Genomic DNA, 21,377 nt, shown 5'->3' with positions numbered 1-21,377 from the left:
CAAGTGGGTGCCACGATCTCTTCGTGCATGTTCCAACTTCGAAAGATCCGGAAGATCAGGCACCTACTCCCACATGCGGCTCTCTGTCAGGTCGTCATGTCCCTTGTCCTATCGCGCCTTGATTTTTCCAATTCCCTTTACCATGCACTCCCACGATTTCTTCTGCACCGTCTTCAGTTCGTGCAGAATCAGGCAGCCCGCCTCATCTTTAAGATCCCTAGGTGGCAATCTGCGAAGCACTTGCTCCGCAAGCTCCATTGGCTGCCAGTGGAGGAGAGGGCAGCCTCCAAGATGGGCTGCATGGAATTTAAATCCCTTCACTGCCCTTGTCCTGCTTTTTTGAAATCCTTGGTCACTTTGTATCGACCTGCACGTTCCCTCCGGTCAGCTCATCATCACCTGCTTGTCACTCCCAAATTCAAAATCAATAAATTTGGGGGTCGCCGTTTTGCTTCTCTCGCCCCTAAATTCTGGAATCCCCTCCCCCAGGCCATTAAATCTAGTGCCTCCCTTTTCCAGTTCAGGAAACTCCCTAAAACTTTCCTGTTTACTCTTTCTAGGTAATCCCCTCCTCGTTTTTCTTTCATACGTCCCTCCAGCAAGCGCCAGGAAACCTTCGGGTGTCAGTGCGCTCAAAAAGTGCCATTTAACATAACATAACATAACAAAAAGATACCATTGAATTCCTTGATATTCGAGTTGAGGTCCAAGGAGACACCATAACCACCAGCCTATTCCGCAAACCAACGGCGGGTAATAGTCTGTTGCACGCCAGAAGTGCCCATCCTCGAAGCTTAGTAGATAGTATTCCTTATGGTGAACTTCTACGGGCCAAAAGGAACTGTAGTACAGAAAGGGCATATCAATTGGAGAAAGAACTAATGTGCAACCGGTTTCGTGAACGAGGGTATAAAAACAAAACTATTGTACAAGCTTGCAATAGAGCTGATGCCACAATCAGAAATGAATTACTTAACCCCAATAAAATCAAAGAAGAAGAAGACAAAGTAAGATTTATCACAACATATTCTGGTCAGGCACATGACATTAGAAAAATCTTCAATAAACACTGGATTATTCTTCTAACTGATGATCATCTGAAACCTTACCTCAATAACAACCCCCAAATCACCTTCAGAAAATGTAGATCGTTGAAAGATGATTTGAGCAAAAATATGGTTGTTAGCAAAATTGAACCCAAAGATAATCCTGGCTTCAAATGTTGTAGGTCATGCAAAGTGTGTCGCAACAGTGTGAATTGTAAAGAACTTACAGTCCCTACTTCAGGTAAAGTGTTCACGATTAATAAATCCCTTTCGTGCAACACAACGTACTGCGTCTACTTGCTCATTTGCCCGTGTAACAGGTGGTACGCGGGCAGCACAATATTGAAAGCCAAAGAAAGGGTCTTACAACACCTAAGGGCGATAAAAAATCTCAACCTACAATACCCTGTGGCTCGCCATTTTGCTAACAACCATTTCCAAAAGGAAAACCAGTTTAGGATGGTGGTTATAAGATAAGATTACGCTGGGTACCCGTGGAGGCAATAATAAACTAGCCCGACGTAAATTAGAGTCACGTTACATTATTGACTTCGGAAGCATGATCCCGAATGGACTGAACCTGCATGAGGAATTAGCCGGAAAGAAACTGGTGTGGGAGCACACTGCTTCACCTCCCAGCAGAGTCGCCCCTGGGCATCATGGTAGATGCAGTTCAGATCGACAAGCGAGTACACTTGGAAAGTCTTGAGTGTTTCACCAGGTGGGTGCAGATTAGTGCTGGCCATCTCTGGACACGTGTTTCTGGATTATTATCCGTCATCAGCAGAGATTAGGCAAAATTATTTGGGGTTGCTGAGCAGGCTGCCGTATTCTTGGAACGCAGTATCTCTCCAGGCGCGCAGGTGCCTCTCCACGAGCTCGTCAGCTCAAAGCGGCTCGAGGGAGCCTTTAAGTAAGAAACTGGTGTGGGAGCACACTGCTTCACCTCCCAGCAGAGTCGCCCCTGGGCATCATGGTAGATGCAGTTCAGATCGACAAGCGAGTACACTTGGAAAGTCTTGAGTGTTTCACCAGGTGGGTGCAGATTAGTGCTGGCCATCTCTGGACACGTGTTTCTGGATTATTATCCGTCATCAGCAGAGATTAGGCAAAATTATTTGGGGTTGCTGAGCAGGCTGCCGTATTCTTGGAACGCAGTATCTCTCCAGGCGCGCAGGTGCCTCTCCACGAGCTCGTCAGCTCAAAGCGGCTCGAGGGAGCCTTTAAGTAAGAAACTGGTGTGGGAGCACACTGCTTCACCTCCCAGCAGAGTCGCCCCTGGGCATCATGGTAGATGCAGTTCAGATCGACAAGCGAGTACACTTGGAAAGTCTTGAGTGTTTCACCAGGTGGGTGCAGATTAGTGCTGGCCATCTCTGGACACGTGTTTCTGGATTATTATCCGTCATCAGCAGAGATTAGGCAAAAATTTTTGGGGTTGCTGAGCAGGCTGCCGTATTCTTGGAACGCAGTATCTCTCCGCCGGTGTGTGAGTAGTGTGCGACCCCACCCCCTTTTTGTAACTTAAAGCTCCCTTGAGCAGCGGGCTGACGAGCCTGGGATCCCGCACCTACGCGCGGGAGTGGTACTATACCTGGCAGATATTGGCAGCCATCGGCGACCCCAGAACACTGCCTATCCCTGCTGACGAGAGTTGAAAACCCGAAACACGTGTCCAGGGATGGCGAAGACAGCGAAGATAGCAAGATCGAAAGATGATGCATCGCGAACACTCTACTACAATGACCAGAGTCCTTAGGGGCAACTTCCGCCGGTGTGTGAGTAGTGTGCGACCCCACCCCCTTTTTGTAACTTAAAGCTCCCTTGAGCAGCGGGCTGACGAGCCTGGGATCCCGCACCTACGCGCCGGAGTGGTACTATACCTGGCAGATATTGGCAGCCATCGGCGACCCCAGAACACTGCCTATCCCTGCTGACGAGGGTTGAAAACCCGAAACACGTGTCCAGGGATGACGAAGACAGCGAAGATAGCAAGATCGAAAGATGATGCATCGCGAACACTCTACTACAATGACCAGAGTCCTTAGGGGCAACTTCCGCCGGTGTGTGAGTAGTGTGCGACCCCACCCCCTTTTAGGAATTAGCCGGACATCTTGCTGAATGATGACCTATGTACAGTATGAAATTTTGATTGTTGTCTGCAACCCGATCTTGATAGGTCTGGTTTTTTAACCCCCTTTTTAAATATATACACACACACACATATATATATATATATATATATATATCTATATATATATATATATATATATATATATATATATATATATAGATATATATATATATATATATCTATATATATATATATAGATATATAGATATATATATATATATATGTATTCACTGTAAAAACCAAAGGTTAAAAATATGTTGTATTTAGGTGAAAATGTCAGTTAGAACATACCGATTTAAATTAACACAACCATTGAAATTCACCAGCTATAGTTTTCTCAAGTAACTATAACTTGTGCCCTGAAGTAACGATAACTTGTGCCCGCCATGCCCAATGGTGTCATCAATTATGTAATTTCAAATGTTGCTGTCATATTATCAATAATGTCATACAGCATGTCAAGAGTGATGTAATATGGAAGGTAATTTGCAGTGCGTGGTGAGGGCACGTGATATAGTTACTTTAGGGCATGAGGTATAGTTACTTGAGATAACTATGACTGGTGAATTTTACTGGTCTTTAAATATATGCCCATCTAATACTGTGTGAAGCTTTTAACAAAGAAAACGAACACAATAAAGCCTATTTTTGATCATCCGCGCCCATCTAATAGCTGAATTGCACAATGTTAAAACTAGAAAACATGGGAACAGTTCTCGCTTCCTAACCTGACCAGATTGTGGGGTTGTATGACTTTACAACCCATTCCGTTGCAACACATGCCTTTTCCACACATGCATTACAATGCGAATGCCATTACCACAAATATGCTTTACCACGAAAATGCCTCTACCACGCATACCTTTACAACGATTTTCGTTGTATAACTATGCATGATAATGGCATTTTCATGGTAAATGCTTTCTCCGATCCCTGCCCCAATTCCTTACATGTTCCCTAAAATCATTAAAAGTTAGTACAATAAAAAAAATACTCACAGTTTTCCTTATTTTTCTATGGACGGACTTCTCCTTCTTCAAAGTTAAGGTGTCCTTTTTCAATTTTTTTGAAAAGGCAGTACGTAGACGCACATACGTTATTACGTCGTTAGGGAGGCTCATTTCAGGAAGGACAAGAGGCACAGAAGAGAGTCTTTAAGGTAAGAGTTTTCTTTCTTTTTTTAAACCCACTCATATTTTTTTTGGGGGGGGAGACCCCCCAAGCCCTCCCAGCTCCCACAGCCCCCTGTTTTAATTCAACTTTTACCATACATTCCTTTACTATGTATTTCGTAGTAAAGGAATGCGTGGTAAAGGCTATACATCGTACCCACCCATACGTTGTAAAGCATGCGTGGTTAAGTATAGTGTGGCTTCAGATAGCCCCCTTTTCTTCCATTATTACATGAGAGCACCATCAAATATATGAGTTCAGGATGTGCACTGTACAAACATATCTTCCATTCGATTCAATAAACTATAATGTTGCTTCATGTATAAAGTGGCTACAGCTGCCATCCATGCAACAATGAGAAGCAGTTTTGAATCCCGGCAAATCTCTCTGTGATGAAAAATGTAACATAGTCTGTGTCTTATGTCCTTGGGCAAAGTTCATTCTATCTGAATCTGCCAAAAATAAAATGTACCTTTTGTCTGTTACCAATGCTTTTATCTCATCATCTACGAATTAAGGACTAACAGCCAGATTCATCAATCTCCCGTTTTGCGAGGCCCTAATAGCGAATTATAGCGATTCGCTATTAAGGACTCGCAAAACGGGATTCATGTAGGATTAGCAAAATTTTTTGCGCTTCCTACTGATTCCTTATTTGCGATTAGCAAATTGCTAATAGCAAATAAGGAAAAACTCCCCATTCATTCCTATGGGCCAAAAGGCCCATAGGAATGAATGGGGAGTATTCCTTATTTGCGATTAGCAATTTGCTAATCGCAAATAAGATTGCGATTTGAAGGGTGCCAGGGGTGTCCAAAGGACACCCTGTAGCACCCCTCAAATGCACATTTGAACTGGTGTTGCGCACACACATGTCCAGAGGACATGTGTGTGTGTAACATGCAAAAGTAAAAAATGCACAAAAGTGCTTTTTACTCGTTTTTCGCAATTTACCACGAAGTCAGATTTCGTGGTAAATTGCGACCAAATATTGCGAATTCGCAATTTCAATTAGGGTGATGAATTGCATTTAAGGAATCTCTATTAGAGATTCCTTAAATCCAATTCCTCGCAAATATGCGATATCGGAAATAGCCATTTTTGCATTTGGGATGATGAATCCCAAATGCAAAAATCGCACTCGCAAACGGCCAGATTCTCAGAATCTGGCCATTTGCGAGCGCAATTCCGGTTGATGAATATGGCTGAAAGATTCAACCTATGATGTCAGAAATCGTTTAAACTGAATATGAAGATGTACTGACACTATCCTCGCTCATGTGCCCTGGAATGCTATTTGTACATCTCTTCATCTGGGCAGAGCAAATGAAACTCACTCAGCCCAGGCATTCACGGACTCGCCCCAGGCACTCATCCACTCATTACGACAGAAACGCACACCTTCATCTGGGCAGAGCACATGAAACTCACTCAGTCCAGGCATTCACTGACTCGCCCCAGGCACTCCTCCACTCATTACGACAGAAAAACACACTCACAAACTTGGACCATGATTACCATGCACTTTTATTATTTAAAAAAGCCACAATTTGTGGAGTAGCCAATGCATCATTTTACTTCCGGTTCAGTTCTTTAATGTTATTCAGTTCAACATACACTTTCCTCTGTACGTCAATTCACAACTTCCACAACGAACAAGCGAGGTGCACAAACGTATGCCCAATCAGAAGCTCAGATAGGATAGGCTGTCCCTCTTTCCCTTTATCATGGCCCCTGATGGAGCATAAGGTTGCCTGACTGACAGGCCCCAAATCACCATTACCTGCCATGCTGCGCTGCCAGATATGTATTGTGTATGTGTGAGGATGGGCTGTAACAGCTCCCACCTCACACATGCAATACAGCTTGTGCACCCATTTTCAGCCGCAAGGTGACATTACAGCTATTTACGTGTAAACAAATGACGGATAACACTGTTTGTTTTCATGTAAAAGCTGTAATATTTAAGCAATGAGATGTAAGTAAGTTAGTATTTTTTTTAATGTCTTTGATTGATTAAAATCATTACAAAAATACACGTTAATAAAATGGTGAAATGTGTTACTAAAAACTAAAAAGTCTCTAGTGTAAAAAGCGCCCTTGTTCGGCTTCTTCTGAAGAGGTTCCATTGACTATGCTCAAGGATTCCAATTGCGTAAGGTAAAATTCCCTGACGTATTTTTTGCGTTTGCACGGGGGGCAGCTTTTCCTTGCTTAGAATCTACTAATAACAGGAATTTGACTAGCTTCCCATTTAGCAGCGGGTCCTTGGGATCGAAGCATGCAATCACAGCCTGTCTCCGAGCTCGAATGAGATGTGATTGTGGGGGGTCGGTGCCCTAGAACCCCCTATGGATGGTATGTACCAGAAAAACACATTTTAGTGCAGTAAAAAGACTGAATAGGTACTAATCCTCTGAATTCTGTCTTGTAGAAGGTTAAACCCGTTCCCCTCAAGCTGCTAGTTGCAGGACCAATGGACTGTGTAGGAGTTCTTCTTCACTTTCTGAAGCACAAGTGCATTCTGGTACTCTATTAGTTCTCGCTGCTGCCACTCAAACAATGGGAGGTGGTAATGAGGTGTTACATCTGGTGTGATACAGAACTCCCTAAATCAATACATGTTCAAACGTGAATGACCTCAGCAAGACAGCAGAAAAAGCAAAATTACAAGTCACCACTAGATTTTGAGGGACATTTTCTTCTCTCTTCTTTAGAAAATGTCTTTCCCTTGTATGTTTTTAAGAGCCTAGATTGTTGAGTTTTATGGAGGATACATTTATGGACTCTGAAGATGTACTCTTGTAATGCGTAATTCTTTGCACATCATTGAAGGGTTAACGTGGGGCCTTGGAAATTAATTGTAGGGTTACTGAATTCTAGCAAGTCCAGACTGAGCCACGTCTGTGTGCTTTTTTTAATGGTAAGGTATGCACTTGTTTTCTGTTGTTATTAGATGACAGTTCTCTTTTTGTTGTTGCTGGAAACATATTAACTACCAGATGTTATTCTTTTTGCCAAGTCTGACTGGTAGTTTGTTTCTTCCTGGTTATGTTGATTGTCCTTTCAAGCACAGCTTCCTGTGTTGTACAGTGGCAAGCACGCATATCCAAGAGGTTTGAAAAGTATTGACATTGGACCCTTCGCCTGTTCATTTTCGTCCCCTTTGTGTGTTGCAATCCCTAGGATGGTGCTAATTGTTTTTCAAGCCCACATCGAGGTGTACGCATAATCCAGCTAAATGAAGCATACCGCTGGCCCTGCTCTGCTTTTTACTTTATATTTCTTAATATATGGATACTGTGTAGTCTTTTTCAAATAGCGACTTTCTAATTTGTTGCTCCAAATATTGATTTGTCTTTCTTTTTAAGTGTGCAGCCCGTTTACCGGAATTACCTCAGGATACAGTGAAAGAATGTAAAGAGCGACTGGAGCAGACCCCCTGCAAGGAACTTTTTAAAGAGTGCACGAGGTATGTGAGAAATATATACTACAAAATAAAGGAAGCTGTACTGATTGACACGCTTACTGCACACTGCTGTGTGAACTCCTCCTCACGGTATGGAGGTGTTACAGTGAGGGCCATACATTGGAAGTTACATTGGAAGTCATTACATGCCAGGAAAGGGTTTGAACCTTTATTTCGAAGGTTTTAGGTTCACAGGTAAGGTCCTCTTCCAATGATTGAAATCTCCTAATCTTAACATTATATGCATATGTATGTAAACAAACTATACATATGAGTATATTCATATCAAATGTCGTCACCTTCCATGACTCACCATACGGCGGGACATAAGCACTTCAATCGCCGTTCTTGATGAATATTGTTTCACCCTTTATTGTATTTTTTTCGTTTTATATATTAAAACTAATAGAATTCGGCAAGATTTTGCATGTAATGGGAACAGTCCAGCCCGAACTGCCAAGCCAGGGCTTCCCTGAACTGAAAACAAGCATTCTGGGGCCGGTTTCGAGGTAATTGCCCTCAACAGCCAGGCTAGCTTGAATCCAGTGGCAAAGTGAGCAAGGGACCCTTGTCTGGGCATACCCTGCCAACTTATACTGAACAAAGCAAACACAAGGAGATGATGGACGGAGCGCTGAAACTGTTCAGACACTCACCCCCAGTCACAGATCTGGGTTGAATCCATCATCGTTCTTTAGCTCACTTCGCCACCTCAGTTCAGACCCAGCCATATGCAAATCGGTACAGAGCAGGAATATCGTCGTAAAAATATCGACTAACCTAAATATCGCCACAAAAATATCTACAGGAAGAAATATCGATGACAAAAATATAGTTTGACCAGAAAATCGACAGACAGGTAAGTAATATCGATAACATTAATATAGTTGTAATAAATATCGTTTACAAAAACATAGTTTACAAAACTATCGTTTTTTAAATAATTATAAGTAATGTAGTGTTTTTAATGAGTATTTGTTGTCAAAGTAGTATTTTTTGTAGTATTTTATTAGTTAATAATGTATTTTATGTTGAATTTAGTGTTAATAGTTCCGTAGCGGGTTGTGGGTTTATAGGGGTGTAGGGTGGGAAGTAATTTAAATATAATAAAGTAATAGATTAATTAATGTTTTAAATGATTATAAATAGTGTAATAAATAATAGTTAATTAATTTCAATTAGTTAATTGATTAATAATTATGTAATTAATTATGTTAATTGTTTAATTGATTTTAGGTGTGTGTACTGGAATTCTTTTAGTGAAAATGTAGTGAATTAATTACATTTTAATTGAATAAGTATTTAATTAATGATTAATTAAATAAAAAAACGATTTGTTATTTTATAAATGAGTAAATACATTCAGTAATGTTTACACCTACACTATCCAACGCTTTCCCTACTGTTGCACCTTCTGGAGTGGGAATAGTAATTTTTACCCCTACGCTATCCAACGCTTTCCCTACTGTTGCAACCTCTGGAGTGGGAATAGTAATTTTTACCCCTACGCTATCCAACGCTTTCCCTACTGTTGCACCCTCTGGAGTGGGAATAGTAATTGTTACCCCTACGCTATCCAACACTTTCCCTACTGTTGCACCCTCTGGAGTGGGAATAGTAATTTTTACCCCTACGCTATCCAACGCTTTCCCTACTGTTGCACCCTCTGGAGTGGGAATAGTAATTTTTACCCCTACGCTATCCAACGCTTTCCCTACTGTTGCACCCTCTGGAGTGGGAATAGTAATTTTTACCCCTACGCTATCCAACGCTTTCCCTACTGTTGCACCCTCTGGAGTCGGAATAGTAATTTTTACCCCTACGCTATCCAACGCTTTCCCTACTGTTGCACCCTCTGGAGTGGGAATAGTAATGTTTACTCCTACGCTATCCAACGCTTTCCCTACTGTTGCACCCTCTGGAGTGGGAATAGTAATTTTTACCCCTACGCTATCCAACGCTTTCCCTACTGTTGCACCCTCTGGAGTGGGAATAGTAATTTTTACACCTACGCTATCAAATGTTTTAACTAATAATATATTGTATATTTTAATTATATGTATGTATTATTGTTGTTATATAAAGTAATGTGTTAAATATATGTATATGTACACATTTATTAAGTTTATAATGAAAAAGTGTAGTTAATTTGTTTTCAATAGTTGAAAAATAAAAGTAATGTAATGTATTTTGTTAATACTACTTATATTTATTTATTATTTAATGTAAATTTAATTAATTTAAAAAGTCGATATTTTTTACATCTATATTTATTACGATATTTTTGAGTAGATATTTATGTACTTACCTGTTTAAGTATAGGGTGTCGATATTTTTGTAAACTATATTTTTACAACTATATTTATGTCAACTATTTTTTTGTAATCGATATTTCAACACCCTACCATGCAAATCAGTCTGACTCTGTGCCTCACAGGAACAGTCCAGCCCTAACTTCCAAGCTAGGTCTTCCCTGCCCTCGAATGAGCATCCTGGGACCGGTTTCGGGGTAACACCCCCTCATCAGCCAGGCTAGCTGAAATTCTGTAGCAAAGTGAACAAGGGACCCACGTCTGGGCATACCTTGCCAACTTAGGGCAAACAAAAGAAGATGTTGGAGGGAGCGCTGAAACTTTTCAGACACTTACTCCCAGTCACCAATCTGGGTTGAATCCATCGTCGTTCTTTAGCTCACTTCGCCACCTCAATTCAGAACCAGCTACAAATAAATGAGCCTTGACCCTGTGCTTCATGGGCACAGTCCAGCCCGTACTGCCAAGCCAGGTGTCCCTGAACCAGAAACAAGCATCCTGGTACCGGTTTCAGGCTAACACCCTTCATCAGCCCCACTAGCTTGAATCCAGTGGCAAAGTGAGCAGGGGAATACTAGAACGGAGACTCCTTTTTCAGGCTGGTTGCTTTTTGCCACCACAATCCACATGTTTTATTATGTCATAGAATTAAAACACATTTTTTTGCATTTTTCAATTCATTATGTTACATTCTTACATTTAATATATAACATTTTATTTGTTTAATTTACAATTCCCTGATCCCTTTACTCCACTCACAGTGACCTGCTCAATAAATACCTTGTGCTGTAAAAACATTTTTGTCTTTCAGTATATCATTTTATTTTCCCTTACTTAATGAATTTGTTCTATATAGTCCGCTAAAGTGACATGTACGTTACATTACTATGTTTAGATTGAGGTACTCAATGTTCTGTGTACTATCAATTGACCTCCTATTACCATTATTGCACTATCCCTTAGAAGTGTCTTATGCTATTCCACTTATTCTATTAAAGTTGCTAATGCTATTCTATATTCGGAGTAAATAAAGTGCTTAATATCCTTTACTGCACTATGTATCCTATATGACACGTTATGCATTCATCTCCTGGATTTCATGTATTTAGTTATTGCACTTATTCCTCTGAAATAACTTATTCCACTAAAGTGACATGTGCTAAAAGTGTCTAATGTTATTGCACTTGATACTTCCATTAAAGTGACATGTGCATTACTTACTATTCCCTTCTTCTTAAGCGGTAAGTACTGTCAAATTACCCTGTGTACCATTGTTGCATGAGCCCTTAAAAGTATCTTATGCTGTTACACTTATTCTGTTAAAGTGCCTTGTGCTATTCTATGCTAAAGGATGTACTAAGGTGCATGATGTCCTTCATTGCACTATTTATTCGATGTGACATGTATTACGGGTTCTTCTCCTGCATTCTGTATGCTCTATTAACTCAAATGTGGTCTATTTAGTGCGTGCAGCCATCATAAGATGGAGTTATCATATTTTATTCGTTACATCGGACACCTAATTAGAATTAGTAAAGCTTGAACTGAGCAAAGCTTGTTTTTTTCTAACTTTGAATCAGCACAAAACATCTTATCTATTCCCTTGAAAGAAATAGAAGATTGGAAATCGGTTAACCAAATAAAAACAATTTCTAAGATCAAACTTTACATGTTAGATGTAGTCTGGACTTTCAAGACGGTCTTAATTTAAAATCGTATAAACTTTTAGTTAATTCAGTGTACCTGGTAAGCCCACACTATATTTAATGTTTTTACTAGAACATTTGTACTGAGAACAGAAGGTTTACCCCTCAAACCAGTTCCCGGGCTTTGGGAATGCTTGCCTCTTAAAGAATGTTTCTTCAATTTGTCATTTGACTACACAGGACATTAACCATGTCTTATTTGTGTGTCCAGAACTGCTCGATACTAGAGCAAAATTATTAGGGCAGCTATTTTTTAACTACAAAGTCAAAATATACCATCTAGTTTTATGTCTCCACCGACTCCCTCCCTCTGCCATTGTCTTTTGAAAACGTTCTCTGTTCGTTTTAAATGTTATCACTCAGGACAAGATATAACATTTTATGATTGTATCTTTTCTGTGATCGATTTTTATTGCTATTGGTATGTAGTGTTATTGCTATTTAAAAAGCTCATATTCACCACTTATTTATTCTTAATGGCTCCAGATGTGAGAGCCCTCCACAGGGTTCTTTGATTTCTCTTCCACTGTTATCTTGGGAATGTGCAGGTTTTTTTTGTCAGTGCAGTGAAAATCAGAATGAAGAGTGTAATATTGTACTGTTTGAGTCTGTTTTAGGACTTTGTAAAATAGTTGTTATCAGAAGATTGAACAGTTTCATTTCCTGGTGAGAAATGTGAGTGTTCACAAATTACGTTTGTATCAATTCTGTAGCCAGAGTTGTTTCTGTGTGTGGTGCGGTTTAGCTAGTATGAATGTTCTGTGACATATGATGATGCAGTTATGGCTGTTACCCTTTGCCAGCTATGAGGTGTTGGTGCCCTATTGTTCCTGTGAGGATGTGGTGTGTTCTGGCTAAGAGGGTCAGTGGAGATGGTCTTTGGCTTTCTGAAGGAAGGTTGCACGACTAAGGGATTTGATGCTTAGATGTCAACCTGCTTCCAACCTTTTGGCTGTGGTTCCATGCTGTGCACATGATAGAGCAGGTGTATATATGCATTGGGATAAATACATAGTGATGGTCTCTTAGCAGTTAAGTAATGTGAGCTGTATTAAGTGTTTCTGATCATGTCTGCCTATTGTGTTTAGTTACAAGATGTACACGTGGGAGAAAACAGACAATAGTGCTTCAGAATACGGTCTGCCCCAGCTTACTAGATGCACTGGACAGTATTATGTTGTTGCATCACGTTACTCTGATATTAATGTATGTTGTTAGTTGACATGGAAAATTGAGATTTTCTGGTGGTTGCACCCATTTTGATGGGCTTGTAAATGCTTTCATACCCATGTCGCCTGCTCTTGTTTAAAGTAAACCATATGCATTCTACAAATACAGATTGATTATTCTACATTGTATGAGGACCAGGAGCTGTTTTGTACTTTCATGATGGTTCTTGACGCATATCTGAATTGTCAGTAGGTTGTTGAGTGTGATGGGCGCTCATGAAGTTTGCTGTGGTCAGAGTCATACTGTGTATTTTGATAATGCAAACAAAGTTGCAATGCAATCTGGTCATTAGACTTGTTCCTCTATCAACTCAGTTCAGACATAACAAAGTGCATGTCAGAATTTATGATTAAATGGCTAGTTTCAATCCTAAGGATATGGTTTGTCATCCAAGAGTAGAGATGAATAAATGTAATATACAAAAAGCAGAGAGCTCGTCTGGTCTCAGAATCAATACAAATCAGAATTATATGGATGAATGGATAGAAGTATTTTCTATATGTTTGTGACATTACTTCTGGAGGGACATCTACGGTCTGATGCAGGTGAGTAAGATTGTAGGTGCACAAAAGCAAGTTTGTTCTTAGGCACCGTTGGAGATTTTAACCCAGATGTGGATTGTAAGGAACAAAAAGAATTACCGGCTCTAAGAAACTATTTGAGGTTGCCCCGAATGTAGTTTACTGGGAGTGTGCAGAACGATTTTGTTCCCAAAAAATTCTCTTCACTTGTAAAATTGATCTGAATCGAATCTTTTGAAATTCAGAAAATCCCTGGAAACTGTCCTTTCTCTGCTTGGATGAAGTAGGGTTTCTGCGCTTGTAGGATCTCGTGGTAAGTGTTGCCAGTGCCAAGATACCCGTACATTGTTTGCAGAGCGTAATAAAACCAAATAAATAGCAAAATTGTTAAAGACAGCTCAAATGTAATGTGGAAGAAACGATGAGAATTACTCCGTCCCCAACACACATTAGCATTGATAACACAAAATAATATAGTTTGCATGGAAATCTTCTCAGTGGGGGAGGGGGTGGGGCTAGATCAAAAAAATGTGACCTTGAGGTTGAACACAGGCCCCTGCAGCGGACGCCTTTGTCCACTGAGCCACCAGACTCAGCATACACACATTTCTTTCTCTCTCTCTCTGTCTCCCTCCCTCTCTCTCTCTCTCTCTGTCTCCCTCCCTCCCTCTCTCTCCCTCCCTCTCTCCCATTCTCTCTCTCCCTCTCTCTCTCTCTGTCTCCCTCACTCTGTCTCCCTCTCTCTCTCTCCCTCCCTCTCTCTCTCTGTCTCCCTCCCTCTCTCTGTCTCCCTCCCTCTCTCCCTCTGTCTCCCTCCGTTTCCCTCTGTCTGTCTCTGTCGGTCTCCCTCTGTCTGTCGCCCTCCTCCCTCTGTCTCCCTCTATCTGTCTCCCTCCCTCTGTCTCCCTCTCCATCTCTCTGTCTGTCTCTGCCTCTATCTGTCTGCCTCTGTCCCTGTCTCTGCCTCTATCTATCTCTGTCTGTCTCCGTCTCTGCCTCTGTCTGTCTCTGCCTCTATCTGTCTCTGCCTCTATCTGTCTCTGCCTCTCTCTGTCCCTGCCTCTCTCTCTGTCTCTCTCTCTCTGTCTCTCTCTCTGTCTCTGTCTGCCTTCCGTCACCTCACCTGGCTCTCACTCCCTGCTGCCCTTCGTCTCCTCACCCCGCTCTCACTCCCTGCTGCCCCCCATCACCTCACCCGGCTCTCACTCCTTGCTGCCCTCTGTCACCTCACCAGGCTGTCACACCCCGCTGTCCTCGGTCGTCCTGTGATTTCACAGCTTGAATCAAGGCGCATATAATTAATTGTCCTAAAACACAGGACTTATGTTTGTGCTCACCTTCAATTTTTACACACCATTATCTTCATGTTCCAATTGGCGATTGCTATGTCTGTGATCGTGTTACTTCAGTTCAGTTCAGTTCATGAAGCTTTTATTCGGTACAAGTGAATGACCATGAAAGCACAAGGTAAAACAGTAAATACATCATGATTAAAAAAGATTAAAATACAGAAGTTTAAAAAATCCATAAATATGGTACATTAGAAAATCATATTTTTCCTGGAATAAATGCACTTATTTAAAAACGTTGCAGTATAAAAACAAATATCTGCTGATTGTAAATTTAAAATCAGGCCCATGGCTTCCTTAACTGTACGTACACCATATTTGTTAAGCATAGGTTTCAAAAACATAGTACGCTGTTCCCTGTACAGTTCACAGAACAAAAGAAAGTGCTGAGTGCTTTGGGTAGATGTAGAGTCACGCATACATGGTCCTATCGGATGTTTCTTAATCTGGGGATGAGCCACTAAATAGTGTGCCATCCCGAACCGCATCCTTGTAAGTACAAACTTGTGTGACTGTCTGGTTACCATCAGGAGATACAACGGAAACACTTCTCCTGTAACAAATGAGTTATAAAACAGTACAGTAGATAATGATCCACAGGCTAATTTACGCTTTCTGCCTGCAAATCCAAGAAAGGTATTTTTCATTTCAGTCTTAGTAATATTGGATACTGCAGATGGGTCATTAACAATATTAACACCATAGATTTCCGAAAAACAGACAACAACATATTTAATCCATGGGATCGCTAAAAATGTGTCCATTAAAAGGCAATCCTCAATGACTAATCTGTTAAAGGCCTTCTCTTCCTTGAGCCAGATAGAGTGCCAGACCATCAAAGGCCTGAGGGATAAAAAATCACCTAAAAACTCGATATTAAGCTCTTGATGGGTTAATTCATTAGAGGTTGAGACAGGTAGGCACAGAAGCTTTTTTTAAAAATAATTTTCTTCAATTTGTAAGCTGTCATGCCGGCTATAGCCCCATATGCCTGCGCCATATAATGCAATAGCCACACACCTTGCCTGATAAATTTTAAGCATGTCTGAGGTGCGCCTCTCCCCCACTTTTGAGGCAAATCTATAAACACCATAAGCATTCTTGGCCATTTTGTTCCGGATATTAGTGAATTCGCTGGACCATTTCCTGTCATTTGCAAAGGTAATTCCCAGATAACAAAATTTGTCCACATGTTGGACTTTTTCCTCATCAATAAAAAAGGCATTTGGACACTTCCTTTTTTCCCCACAGGTCATTATTACAGTTTTCCCTTTGTTAATAACCAGTTTCCTTGCCTTAATAAAGGCTGAAAAACTATCCATTAGGCGCTGTAATCCTATCGGCGTTCTTGATAGTAAAACAGCGTCATCAGCATATAATAACACTGGGATAGGGTCGCCATGGATCTGTGGAGCATCAGCCACAACCTTCTTTAAAACATTATCAATCCCGATAATAAATAAAATGAAAAGAAGTGGGGCCAAGACACAGCCCTGTCTAATTCCCCGATTGACATCAAAGTTCGGGGTACATTCCCCCCCTTTACCAAAACGAACGCAGGTCTGCAGTTTGTCGTATAATGTAGCCAAGAAGAATACTATACCCTCTGGGGCACCTAGATTGAGCAGGGTGGTCCACAGGGTGGGATGGTCCACTAGATCGAAAGCGCTGCTCAATTCTGCAAAGCAGAGGTTTAGGAGCCCTGTTTAGCCTCGGTGTACTGCCCGATCAGCAGATCCAAATTGATGCACTGATCGAGAGTACCCCTACCCCTTCTAAAGCCATATTGGCTATTAACCAGAATACCCTCCTGCTCAGCCCATTCCTCCAATCTTACTAGCATGACCCGGCTCATAATTTTGACCGACGAATCAAGGAGGGATATAGGGCGATAGTTTTTGGCCTCTGACCTGCTGCCTTTTTTTATAAATGGGTACAATAATTGATTGTCCCCAGGTAACAGGTGCATCACTACAGACAGCAGCATTAAAAACAAATGCTAACAGGGGTCCCCACAATTTGGGTACAGTCTTATATACATCGATAGGTACCCCATCGGGGCCCTGAGCCTTGCCTCCTTTACTAAGTGTGATACAATGTTCTACTTCCTTGGGAGTGATGTCAAGCGGCACCACATCCCACCCCTTGGGCTCCACCGCCACTGGTCTATTTGTGTCAAAAATGTTGGAGAAGTGAGTTATCCACCCCTCACTAGACACGGTGGAGGTTAGTTCTGGGGTATCGTCCGCTTTAAGTAATGGGGAATTAATTGTTGCCCAGAACAGGGTGGTATTCGATGTTTCAGCAGCTAAATTTAGTGAATCCCATGCCTGCAATTGGAGTTCCCTCTTCCTCTCAGTAAGGGCGCGTTTATATTCCAGTCTTGATTTAGCAATTAAAACAGGATCCCTAGGTTTAACCGATAATGCCAACTTCAGGAAAGTTAAAGAGACTGTACAGTTATGATTAAACCATCCTGGATTCTTCCTCGATAAAGTGTTGGCTTTCCCAGTAAATTTCCTACTAATAGCTAGGTTAATACTTTTAAAACACAACAGTACCCTCTCATGATCATTAACATTTGCTAAAATTGAAACAATTTCTACAAAGCTCCCCTTAATAATACAACTAGATAAATCCCCGGCTTTATCCCCTGCCCACCTGAGTCTGACACCATTAGTCCTATGGGGTTCCAGGTTAGAAACAGTAGGTCCCACTGTAGCTGACTTATCCGCCCAGAAAGTAGTTTCCATTGTAATACAATTATGATCACTGGAATTACAGACAACTATTTTTGGGGTGGCGCAACAGGAAATTACATTGGAGGATATAATCACATGGTCAATGACCGAGCCTCCTAGACCGTTCTTAAATGTAGGGACAGTTAGACCATGTTCATCTTTGCAGGGTTCCAGGATTTCCAGATCATAGCAGCTCATTAATTTATGCAATTCATCTCCGTAGCTGCCATGGCTAAAATGCGGAGCATCCCAGCCATCGTTAGTTGTGACCCCGCAAATCCCCAATGTTGAATGTTCACATAACTTGATATTGAAGTCACCAACCCAAATGAAGTCGAATACAACCTTAGAATCTGCGCATAGATTTTCAAGGGCGTCAGCTAAATCGTGTACCACTTTGGACCTAGTATTGTCAAAAATATTATTATAATAATTGATCAATATAATGTTTCGAGCCCCAGTCTCGACAAGCCAAAGGATCTGCCCATGAACACCCATTTGCAGGTGCACCACAATGGGGCGTAAAATAGATATTAAAACCACTTTAACTCGCCCTGGGCCTGAACCATAGGCAGGTAGGTTGTAGGACTCAAAGCCCTCATAACTAATCTCCTCCCTGCTCCATGTTTCCTAAAGGCACAGGATATCATAACTGTTAACAAAATCAAACCAGGCTGGATCCCTCTCCATTGACCTAATCCCTACCACATTCCAACTAGCAAGTGTAATTCCCTTCAAGCTGTGACCACCGTGGTTAATCTCCCTTCTCCTACAATCAACCAGGCCACAGACTTCAACAGTATTACTAACACCCCTGTTGTCCTGGACTACATTTGTACAATCTACAGCCTCGTACCCTTGGCGGGTTACTGACTCCGGGTAAATAGGAGCAGAGTTATCGCTTTTTCCTATGTCTTCACCATTATCATATTCATATTCTCCCTGGGCAGGCGACAAATGAGGCACAGGGAGTCAGTCATTACAATCTAATGAACTAAATGCATTGAATCGATTATGCATAGGTGTCACAAATGCAGGCCCATGTGCCGGTGTAATAAACCATTCCTAATACTAGTACTGGCCTGAAGAGAAGTATTAAGGTGACAATAAAAGAATGCGAGAGAACGTACACCCACATTATGGTCAGATACAGGCAAAGAGGCCGCCCTTAGGAGAACAGTGGCTGCATGTTGAGGGTGCTTAAAATTAACTATGATACAATCACCTTTGCTGCTCTTCCTTGAATTTCCAATCCAATTAACCCTCCTGGTAGTTAGAATTTGGTCAGAATATTCAGTAGGAAAACCACACTGCCCGTTTAACCAGGACACCGTCTTATTTTTTAGGGATTCATGTGTTTCTTGAACGGTATCATTTGCTACCTCAGGTACATTGGTTAATACAACCACATAGGGCGCGCACTCTGGTGGTAAGTTAATGAAACGCTTGCGTCTTACCTCAGTCCAACCCTCCTCTCTCTCCTTACCCTTGGTTGCCTCAGCTGCTGTCCCCTGGGTAACTGGGCCTACAGCTTGCTTTGGGTCAATATACGGGCCCTCTCCGGATGGTAAACCCCTCCCTGGCCGAGCTACCAAGTTAGAACCAGCGGCTTGTAAGGTCACCAGGCTGCCGCTGCTACCTTGCGCAGTCGTGGGGTTAGAACCAGCTACCTGGGCGAACGACAATGCTGTGCCTGGGCACGACATCTTGGTTACAAGGTCTCCCAGTCTCTTGACCTCTAAGGCCATTATATTAATTTTGTCTACCAAGGGTTTAATGATCCCATCTATTTTAGTTTCTAAGAAACTTGCTAAAAAGTTGAGCTGGGCAGTGTCTAATAGCACGCTATCCTCACTGTCCCTATCTTCACCTATTTTAATGGGGTCACTTGAGGGAACTGCTGCCTTTTTACGGGATATCCGAGCACCCCCCCTGCTTAGGTAGGATTTTTCTACATGCCCTGACTGCTCTCACAACAGGGGTAATAGGGGTAACTGGAGTGGTAGGATGCTGGACGCTAATGTCTTGTAAATAAGCATGCTCGATTAGAGGGATATCTTGTTGCACCACCAAACCATCCGGAGTTGTATCCAGATTAATCGGATGATTAAATACCTCCCTATCAGTGGTAACAATGGTTGTACATGGGGATGAGGGTGGCGGGGAATTGTTAAGACCCAGGGACATCCTCCTTTCGCTATTTATTTTACTAACAACTTTCACAAGGTAATTGTCCATAGTTACTGTTGCAGGGGCCGGGAGAACCCTGTTTTTAGACATGCTGATGATTATTATTATTATTTTTTTTTAAATATCTAGAAGGGGAGCAAAATATAAAAATAGAATTATAAACAACCGATATTTTCACATGAACTGTCCACATATAAAATAGACTTTTTCCTAAATGCGAGATCTTCTATATCATGGAGTCTCACTATACATGGACGTAGTCCAGGTAGTCCGTTGAAATAGGAATTAGTCCAGGGGTCTTGGCCCAGCCCTGCCTCCTCCTGCCCCGGACGGCCACAGACGGCCCGCCCTTTGCCCGGGCTTAGCCCGGCGCCGCCCGTGCGCGTCCCGCGGGGCGGGAGGCGTTCCTCCGCTATGTAGCGCCTCCGGGCGCAGCCAGGCGTGTCAGCAGTGCGCCATAGTCCCAGGGGCACCTGGGTAATGAAGTTCCTAGCCGTTGCCCTCACGGCGCTTGTTGACGAGCAGAGAGCCCCACAGCCGTTTCCCTCACGGCAGGAGCGTTCGTCGTGCAGGTCCGGTGGTTGAAAAGCACCCCCGCTTGAGCGCTCGGCGCTCCTCCGCTATGTAGCGCCTCCGGGCGCAGCCAGGCGTGTCAGCGGTGCGCCGGTAGTCCCAGGGGCACCTGGGTAATGAAGTTCCTAGCCGTTGCCCTCACGGTGCTTGTTGACGAGCAGAGAGCCCCACAGCGGTTTCCCTCACGGCAGGAGCGTTTGTCGTGCAGGTTCGGTGGTTGAAAAGCACCCCCGCTTGAGCGCTCGGCGCTCCTCCGCTATGTAGCGCCTCCGGGCGCAGCCAGGCGTGTCAGCGGTGCGCCGGTAGTCCCAGGGGCACCTGGGTAATGAAGTTCCTAGCCGTTGCCCTCACGGCGCTTGTTGACGAGCAGAGAGCCCCACAGCCGTTTCCCTCACGGCAGGAGCGTTCGTCGTGCAGGTCCGGTGGTTGAAAAGCACCCCCGCTTGAGCGCTCGGCGCTCCTCCGCTATGTAGCGCCTCCGGGCGCAGCCAGGCGTGTCAGCGGTGCGCCGGTAGTCACAGGGGCACCTGGGTAATGAAGTTCCTAGCCGTTGCCCTTACGGCGCTTGTTGACGAGCAGAGAGCCCCACAGCCGTTTCCCTCACGGCAGGAGCGTTCGTCGTGCAGGTCCGGTGGTTGAAAAGTGTTACTTGTTGTTGTTGATGGGCTGTAACTGGAAACCACCTTTCTCTCTCTCTCTAACTCTCTCTCTCTCGTTCTGTTTCTCTTTCTCTCTTTTTTTTTTTTTTTTTAAATATATTTTTATTGCAGAGTTATAAACCACAGGATACAATTAAGCAGCCAGTACACTTGTGAGATCCCCCCGTCCAATAAGAATTCCCAGTCGTACACAGCCATTCAGCCCGCATCCCGGAGGCCGGGCGGCATATTATATCGCTCAAGAGGAACACTTCACAGTGCACGTCCCATAAGG

The 21,377-nt window shown here is 42.7% G+C and overlaps 1 protein-coding gene across 1 annotated transcript in view; it reads left to right on the top strand.

Annotated features, from left to right (window-relative positions):
* The window catches only part of GRK4 (G protein-coupled receptor kinase 4), a 429,001-nt gene that overhangs the window by 250,455 nt on the left and 157,169 nt on the right, over nt 1–21,377 (top strand). The window contains exon 5 of the mRNA XM_086964159.1: nt 7,725–7,825. Within this exon, the coding sequence (XP_086820285.1) occupies nt 7,725–7,825 (101 nt within the window). The remainder of the gene's footprint in view (nt 1–7,724; nt 7,826–21,377) is intronic.

This window comes from Lissotriton vulgaris, chromosome 3_2 (genome assembly GCF_964263255.1).
Source record: "Lissotriton vulgaris chromosome 3_2, aLisVul1.2, whole genome shotgun sequence".
Taxonomy (NCBI): Eukaryota; Metazoa; Chordata; class Amphibia; order Caudata; family Salamandridae; genus Lissotriton; species Lissotriton vulgaris.
Note: the sequence above shows the minus strand (reverse complement) of the source record. Positions and strands in the feature narration are given on the sequence as shown.